Source organism: Frankliniella occidentalis, unplaced genomic scaffold, assembly GCF_000697945.3.
Source record: "Frankliniella occidentalis isolate FOCC.00 unplaced genomic scaffold, Focc_3.1 Scaffold6, whole genome shotgun sequence".
In the NCBI taxonomy this organism is placed as follows: domain Eukaryota; kingdom Metazoa; phylum Arthropoda; class Insecta; order Thysanoptera; family Thripidae; genus Frankliniella; species Frankliniella occidentalis.
In genome coordinates, this window is record NW_026267136.1 from 2,199,436 (window position 1) to 2,208,130 (window position 8,695).

Below are 8,695 nucleotides of genomic sequence, written 5' to 3' on the forward strand. Positions count from 1 at the left end.
CCTCTCCCCCCGCGGTGACATGCAGCATAGCAATCAGCAGGACTCTAGGACTGCATGGATCACCACGTGGGGATTACAAAAGCAAAAGGCGCCGACAAAAGAAGTGCCGGCAAAAGTTTGGGCAAGTAGAGGTGAGTTTTTCTTCCCTTCCCTTCGCCACTGCGCTTTCTTCTGAATGTGTACTTCCAGGGATCCGACCAGTGTCAAGGGTACTTCGATGTTTGAAATTAGGTATTCCGCGGTGAACACCCGGCTTCATTTATTACAGCCATAAAATTCGACATTTCCGCACAATCTTTTGCTTAATCGATCTATAAATAAATTATGCGATCCGTCACCCTCAGTGGTGGCTGAAGTGGCTGTAGCTGTACGAGTGGTCGTGATGGTGATGGTGGTGGTCGTGGTCGTGGTGGAGCTCGTGGTGGTCGTGGTGGATGACCTCGGGGTAGTGGTGGTAGTGGGGCTCCTTGATGTAGACGGGGACCGGGTGCGGCACAGCGACGGGCCTCTCCACGGCCACGTGCACGGGGTAGTGCTTGATGACGGGGTAGGGCTGAGGCACGGCCACGGGCACCTTGACCGGCACGTGCACCGGGTACGGGACGTGCTTCTCGACGTGCACGGGGTAGGGCCTGTCGACGTGCACGGGGTAGGGCTTGATGACGTGCACGGGCACGGGCCTGTCGACGGGCACAGGCACGTGTACCTGGAAAACAAAGATGTGGGTGATTGGTGGTTTTACTCGGTTGGGGACACTTAACAAAGTAAGAACAGCCAGTTGTCCTGTTACTTCACTCAAAAGAAATGGGAAAGGAACATGGAAAGGTCAATAGAAACTCAGCATTATTAATGAAAAGTGAGAAAAATTCGAGAAAAATCGGGGTGAATCGAGAGTTGATAGAATTTGGTGAACGCTTCAAATTGATTGTGATGTACCTCCCGGATGCGCCAGCTTACCTTGACGGGCACGGCGACGTGCTTAATGACGGGGACGGCGTAGGGCTGCGGGATGCCGACGGGCACCTCCTTGGTGATGACGACGCTCTTGACGTGCGGCTCGCCCACCAGGACGTGGTGGTGGTGGTGGCCGTGCTCGTGTAGGTCGAAGGAGTAGGGGTCGCCGATGAGGCCGTGGAGGCCGCGCTTGTCTGTGCGCGACGACCTGGTCCCGTCGGCGGCGGCGGCGGCCTTGGCGGCCCCCTTCTCGGCCTCTGCCGGGGCGGCCAGGGCCGCGCTCACGCACAGCGCGCACAGCCCCCAGCCCAGCAGCGTGCGAGCCTGTGGGACAGGACAGAGGAGGGCGTCTGGAGTGAGCGGTGGGCTCGTCGAGGTGCTCGCTTGCGGACGCGGCCGCGTGTGCCCGACGATGGACGGGAGATACGCGGCCGCCGCGGCCCCAGCTCGCTCGCGCGCCACGGCGTTTGTCCCGGAGTGCATGCCCGGTGATCGATCGGGAGGTCGGCGCCGTCCTCCAGGGTCAGTGTCGCCTGGTGTCGCCGGTGTGACAACGATGGGGCGAGAGGAAGGGGAGGGGGGGGGGGCGGTAGCGAGAGACAACTTCGCTCCGTTCCTCTCGCACTTCATCTCGCGTATAACGCGCCGACGCTCCGTTCTTCTACCAAAACATCGTGATGCCACGAACAAGTCGCGCTAGCTTACGACGTTTCTTTTGTAACTCTTAAACACTCATCAAGCTATATAAATTGCGTACACCGTAAAACAGTTTTGTTATGGCGTCTGAATATTATTGGCCTCTCACAACTATGACTCTTCGCGCAATTTTTGACTTCGACTCTATCTGGTGGGCGTCGCAATCAGGGGGCTCAATTGGAGCGAAAGGGGCAGAATAAAATCCACCGCACTGAGAAATGCAGGAACCACACACGTCACACTTGGCAGAGCGACTACACATTGCCTTAAATTTCGTTACCCCTGGGAGAGCAAGAAGTAGTTTGCGAATTGCTCAGGCGACGGATTATTGTTCTTCTACTTCGGCTGTAGCCAAGCCCGACCCGGACCACCCCTAGTCATTTCACTGACCGTGAACTTGGCTTGTTTCACTACTTCACAAATAGCGCCGGCAGAGAGCAGCACAACAACGCACTGTTGTTTAGTCGCACTCGCGCACACGGCACATAACGCGACACACGGACACACTCACAACGCGCACTTACCGAGATCATCATGTCAGAGTACTTGGGTCACTGTGCTCGGGGCCGTGGCGGCCGGCACTGTTATATACCCCTCGTACATCACTCACAAGGGCTCATCTCGCTAGGAGGGGGGGGGGGGAGCTGAGCCCTGGCGGTGTGATGTGCGAATGTGTGGGGCGGTGAGGCGCCTGCAGCAGCGCCTTGCACCTGACCGCACACCGCGACCTCCCGCCCGCCCAGCCGAGCGCAATCCGACCTGCATTACGAAAATATCGTTTAACGACCTTGTCTACTACTTACTTCTCATTATTATAGTTGGTCCAGTGAGTGATCACACTGCTCTGCGACGGTAGCGGACTATTGATTTGTTTTAAGGAGAGCTGCTATGGACTTTTAACATGTGTGGTAGCTTTGTTGAGAATTATAGGCGCAGAACGCCGTCAGTGGTGGCTGTGCGCTATGGCTGTTGTTGCCATTGCAGAGTCGGTGGTGCAGCAGGTCAAGTGCGGGCCGCCTGCTCCGCTGAGCTGCTGCGCTGTGCCGGCTGGGCTCGGAAAGGCAAAGCTATTATCAGAATGTCGAAAGGATTCCCGCTCGTCGACGCCCACACCTCACATGGACGGGCACAACGTAGCGTTGTTTTGTTTCAGTTACTGTAACGTCGTTAGTAACTTTCATTCCCACTACGAAAACTTTCCTTAGTTTATTTTTTACACCAACCGACATGGAACTCTATTTGTATTCAGAATTCTAGATTTGCCCCCGCCCCTTTTCTAAAAAATGAAATAAAAATAGGTGCCCTCTCACGTGTTAAGGTTGCTGGCCGCGTCCTTACCTTCGCCCCAGCCTGCTACACATCATCTACCTCAGCCACAAATGAGTCAGCCCATCTCACCACACTTCAGAGGTGGGGACCGCCGACCGCCGCACCACCTTTCTTCTTCTTCTTCTTCTTCTTCTTCTTCTTCTTTTCTGTCCCTTTCTCTCTCTCTCTCTCTCTCTCTCTCTCTCTCTCTCTCTCTCTCTCTCCTTCCCCCCTCCCTCTCTCCTCCATCTCCCTTCCTCCTCCCTCTTTCATCCCGACCTTTTTCAAAACAAATAAATAAATTTCTCACATGTTTGTCTAGCATGACGCTCTGAAACATTTTTCTCAAACTACACGTTGGCGTGCTTCCGTCAAATCCCTGCCCCTCAACCCCCCTCCCTCCGATGACACTCGCCTGCTTGACCAAGGCCGAGCTGGTCCAGAGCGGCTGCTTACTTACCTAGTTTTGACCCAGTTTTGCCACCGTGTGCGTATCGTGCAGCAGCATGCTACTCTTGGGCGCCAGTGCAAGCGAGATAGATAAGAGCCTGCTGCATGTCGAGTTGGCACGAGAGTGCGATAGAGACAGGTGCAGTCCCCCCCTCCCCCCAAAGCCCCCCCCCTCAACCTCACCCACGCTGTGTCTCGTCTGTGGTGTTCTCGCACGACAGCACATCAGGTTCGACCACACTACTGCCCGCTACTGCCTTTGTTTTGTCTCGCCCGTTTCTTTGCCTTAGTATAAATTTGAGAACGAAGTAAAGTAGGCCTATCGCAAAAGTTCCAAAATTGTAGACTCTTTCGCGGCTTTTCAGTTTACACACTTAACAAAACAATTTTTGAATTTGAAAATAAAAGCTTACAGGAAGAGGTGCGTTGGTGAAAAATTTTGCTGGATGTTTGTGCTGTTGTGTGCTACAGAGCTACAGCAGTTTTATTACTAGGTCTGAATCTGTCAAAACGCGGTGCGCGTCAAGGCGTTTGATCCGATGACACAAATTCCCCCGTCGACGTGACATTGTCACACAGGTACGGGACGACGTAGTCGCCCCGTGATATAGTCACTAGCAGACACACAGGGCGACGGTATCCCCCCCCCCTCTTCCCCACTACCTGCTGCTCCTTTGCGTACCTGCGCGGTGAGGCCCGGGTGCCCGAGGCCCAGGGGGGGTACCATGTTGGATGGGGGGCGTTTGTGGCAGGTGAGGGGGGGGGGGGGCAGCGCGGGAAGCTTTCGCAGTAAATCCTCGCTTACGGCTGTGTTTGGAGCAAAGGCTTGGCCCACCCCTTCTCCCGCCGCCGGCCTACCCTAGGCCCACCCCCGCCGGCCGGACCACACGGTGGGGTCCATGAGGGGCCTACGGCAGGGCAGGGTAGAGTGCGCAAATACGCTCTGTTTAAAGGGGTCGCGGAACAACCTCTGGGCCCGCCAGACACGGGTTTTGGGGCGGGGGTGGCTTTGCTTAGCCGAAACAAATCGACACGAAATGATTTCGCTGGCGCCCACTGCTTGTCCCCGAGCGTAGCCGTGTGCAGCGGTATGGGCTTGTCCTGGAGCCGGCCGGTGGCACGCGCCTAGCCTACCGCTGGCCGAGGGTTCGCCGCTGGCCGCTGGCCAGCCCGCCGCGCAGCCTCAGGCTGCCCGCGGCCGGCCGGTCAGTCCCCGGCGCGAGTCCGCTTCGTTTCCAAACAAGGAGAAGTTGAGGGAACAGAAGGAACGTGGAGCAACGGGTTCGCGCGCCGTTTGTATCGCAGCCGCCGCCTCGCCGCCGGCGCCGCGGTGTACGAGAAGGAGACGGACATGCCGCGCGCTCTCTCGGCGTCGCGCCCAAGCCCGTCGCGGCGAGCTGCCTACCCCTTCCCCTCTCGCCCCTGACGGCCCTGCCTCTCCTGGAGGAGCAGATTGGGTTGCCTGCCCGCTGGGCGGCGTCGGCAGCTTGCTGCAGACTTGCAGACATAGGCGTGACATGCACTCTCAAACAGCGTTTGTTGGTATTCCATGGCTACGTGTGTTTGATTGCTTTTGTGCTTCCTTTGTTTCAGGGGGTGCGATGCCGAGTCGTCCAGAAAGTATTTTTCTCAGATTCATTCGGCGAGTTTCGGGGGAGTCCTGTGAGCGCCTGCGAGACTCCGGATAGGCCACTCCGCATTACGCGTATGCACCGTAAGCAGGATGTTGCCTACCAATCAGGCGCTATGAGAGCTTGCATTGGCTGAACGCTGAACTTGGCAGGTTGGTAATTGCAAATGCCGGACTTACTCCCTGGTTGATCCGCGTTCCAGTTGTCACGGCTGAACAATTAATTGAACGTTCTCCCTAGCGCGTTTTATATGGTCGCGCCGTGGTATAGTTTACCCCCCTAACGTGTTTGCCGTTTCGAAATTTTGGTGTCTTTATGAATGAGATATGCGTGGCTAGTTCCTGCTCCAGTTAGCCCGGCCAGGGGCCCCGCGCGGCCTGCGCAATGTTAATCGATCTACTCTTGGTCAAGAGCGCGGTGGGCGGCGCCGGCCACGCGGCCCACCCGACCGGTTTGGTTAAGCCATCTTCAATGAGCGCCTTCCTGCCGGCCAATTTGCATTGCATCGGAGGGGATCCCATAGGACACGGTGCTCGTATATGGTTTACAACATATTTATTTCTCTCTTCACGTTAACCGCGTCAAAAATCACAACGATTCAACAAAATTGCATTTAAAACATGGTGCAATGTGAAACATAAACATAACAAAACGCAGTAACATGCGGGCACACGCGGTGCTCGCTCTTACACTAGAATGACGTTCACAGTCTTGAGTTATGAAGCGAAGATGATTGTGTCGATGATGGACTAGAAATGACTCTGGAGTTGCCCCCTGGCGCGTTACCAGGTCCCGGCGGCGGGCTGGGCGACGTGCTGAGCGACGTGCTGGACGTGGTGCTGGTGGGGCGCGGGGTGAGTGACGTGCGACGAGTGCGCCTCCACGTGCTCGGTGACCTGGTGGGTGACGGGGGCGGCGGCGGCCTGCACGGCGTACGTGGCGGGCGCGGCGTGGTGGGCGGCGGAGCTCTGGAGAGCGTAGCCGGCGGGGGCGGCGGCAATGGGGGGGGGGCCCGTTCTGGGGGGGGGAGGGGGGGGGCTGGAGAGCGTAGCCGGCGGGGGCGGCGGCATGGGCGTCGGCCTGCAGGGTGTAGGTGGCCGGGGCGGGGGCGTGGGCGCTGGCCTGCAGAGTGTAGGTGGCAGGGGCGGCAGCGTGAGCGTGGTGCACGTCGTGGGCGACTGCCACGGGGGCGGCGTGCTGAGCGTAGGCAACGGGAGCAGCGTGCTGAGCGTAGGCAACGGGGGCGGCGTGCTGAGCGTAAGCGACGGGAGCGGCGTGCTGGGCGTAAGCCACGGGGGCGGCATGCTGAGCGTAAGCCACGGGGGCGGCGTGCTGAGCGTAGGCCACGGGGGCGGCGTGCTGAGCGTAAGCCACGGGGGAGGCGTGCTGAGCGTAAGCCACGGGGGAGGCGTGCTGAGCGTAGGCCACGGGGGTAGCGTGATGAGCGTAGGCTAAGGGAGCACTGTGGGCGACATTGATCGGAGCGGCGTGGTGGGCGTAGGAAGCATACCCCAGGGCCCCGACGTGAGCGTGGGCGTGGGCGTCAAGGTGGTGGGCGCCGTGGGCGATACCCAGAGGGGCGGCATGGGCGACACCCAGAGGTGCAGCATGGGCGATACCCAGGGGTGCAGCGTGGCCAAAGTGAGCTCCGTGCAGGGGCAGGGCGGGCAGTGGCGCGGCGGCGAAGGACTGGGTCTTCACGACGGGCACAGCGTGGGGGACGGGCACGGGGACGGCGACCTTGTTGATGACGGGGACGGGCACGGCGTGGGGCACCGGCACGGGGACGGCGACGTGGTGTGGGACCGGGACGGCGTGATGGACAGGCACAGGCACCGGGCGATCGACGGGGACGGCAACAGGAGCGTCAACGGGCACGGCCACCTTGACGGGCACGCCGACGGGGAAGGGGCGGTCGACGGGCACAGGGATGGCCTGGGGAACGGGGACGCCGATGTTCCTCACAACCGGGACGCCGTACAGCTGCGGAACGGGCACGCCGATCTTTCTGTTGATGAGGGTGTGGTGGCTCTCGGATAGGACGACTCCCTTGGAGTGGGCGAGCGCGGAGTAGCCGAGGCCTCCGAGTCCGCCGAGGCCGTTGTAGCCGAGGCCGTTGGCGTAGCCAAAGCCGGACGCGTATCCCAGGTTGAGGCCGTGTCCGCCGAGGTGGGCGTGTGGGGCGAGTCCTCGCTTGTTGACCGTCTTGTCGGCCGCCTTGGTCTTGTCGGCGGCGGCCACAGCCAGGACGGCGAGGAGGACAACCTGGGCAGAGAGAGCAACAGTGAGACGCCTGTTGTGTCCAGGACACGCGACCCGTCTAGAGGTGAGCGCCGGCGGACGGACACGGTCCAGGATAACCGTCCCCGACGCGTCAGCTCTGGGGGTGATGTGTCCTTGATGCCCGGGGAGCTCAAGTTGTACTTACGAATGCCTTCATGTTGGTGCGGGTCGGGTGGATGTGGACGCGGCGAAGCGTGTGTCGAGAATGGTTTCCGTGGGTCCTTGGGCAGCCTTATATACAGCCTCTAAAAGTGACGCCCCTGCTGCCAGGGCCGGGCCGGGCCGACCGGGCTCATGAGGGGCGTGCCGGACGCTGCGCTGCGTCCGGAGCGGCTCGGCCCGGCCGCCCCGTGCCCGTGCTGCAGCGCGCCCCGACGCCTCGCACGCGGCCCGCTGGCGTGCAGCTGGTATGGTGTGTATGGTGGGGTTGCTCGCTTGGTCCACACGGTCTGGGTCGCCGGCCGGCCGGCCGGCCGGACACCGTCGGGCTCCGGCCGGACGGCTGGCCGAGCTGCAATACCTATTGACCTTGCGGCAAGCGACGCCGGGGCGTGTTACAGTTTCGGACAGGCAGGACCCGACCCGCTGCCCAGGCTGAGGCCCAGAGGCCGCTCCACGCCACGACGTCGATGCCGCGCGACGAGCTGTCGTTACCAAATAACGTTGGTGTGGCCTGGTTCCAGTCTCGCACCATCGTCCCACGCGACTCGGTACGGGGCTCGGCCCGAGGTTTTGTCGTTTTGTGTCGCGGACTCAGTTTTCAAAGGGATCAGAAATTCGGACGGATCCCTTTCTCTGTGTTTAGTCCACGCAGTGCGTGGCGGCTTGGCCTGATGTGACGCGAACGGTGCGTTGCTACGGCTGGGTTTGTCATACCGACCGACAGCCGCATATATGCCGTGAGCTGCCTGATTTAATTTTCAGTCAGATTGCAGTGTACTAGGTTCATTGGGTTTTTGTTAGCGAATGGCACCGATGATCTTCCCCTAATTGATTGTCCCCGAGCCACAGGGTACAATGCGTAAGTTTTGGGTTACTTCCCGAATATGCAATCCACTTTCCATGAATCACCCCCCTTCACCCCCCTCTCCTCCCTCTTGCCCCCGGACCCTTCTCCCTCCCCCTCCCTCTACCTAACCTCTCACTAACCCCCTTCCCTCTCTTCTCTCTCCCTCTATGCCCCCTCTCCCTGGCGAAAACGGTAACTCTAGTTCCATGTTTCTTCAGAGTTTTCAGAACGTTTCCAGCCAGTTTCATCGGCGTAAACGGCGTGAAAACTCTTAATGATGAAGAAGAAACCGGGATAGGCTGTTTCTACAGAGTTTTCAATAACCCTGTAGAAACACGGTGCTGTAACTCACCGGAAACAGCCG

The 8,695-nt window shown here is 59.5% G+C and overlaps 2 protein-coding genes across 2 annotated transcripts; both read right to left on the reverse strand.

Moving 5' to 3' along the window:
• Positions 1-220: 220 nt before the first annotated feature.
• Positions 221-2,293, reverse strand: LOC127750463 (histidine-rich glycoprotein-like). The gene is made up of 3 exons (XM_052272166.1): positions 2,175-2,293; positions 958-1,278; positions 221-706 (listed from the first exon to the last, which is right to left on the reverse strand). Exons 1-3 carry the CDS (start codon positions 2,184-2,186, stop codon positions 341-343), a joined length of 699 nt encoding a protein of 232 aa, XP_052128126.1. The 5' UTR covers positions 2,187-2,293; the 3' UTR covers positions 221-340.
• A 3,432-nt stretch (positions 2,294-5,725) lies between these two features.
• Positions 5,726-7,550, reverse strand: LOC113218187 (histidine-rich protein PFHRP-II-like). The gene is made up of 3 exons (XM_052271400.1): positions 7,468-7,550; positions 6,071-7,304; positions 5,726-5,730 (listed from the first exon to the last, which is right to left on the reverse strand). The coding sequence occupies exons 1-3, from the start codon at positions 7,477-7,479 to the stop codon at positions 5,726-5,728; spliced, it is 1,251 nt and encodes a 416-aa protein (XP_052127360.1). The 5' UTR covers positions 7,480-7,550.
• Positions 7,551-8,695: the final 1,145 nt, after the last annotated feature.

Coding starts and splice junctions, on each gene's coding strand:
- LOC127750463 (XM_052272166.1), bottom strand. Junction 707..957: donor ACGTCGCCGTGCCCGTCAAG/GTAAGCTGGCGC, acceptor TTTGTTTTCCAG/GTACACGTGCCTGTGCCCGT.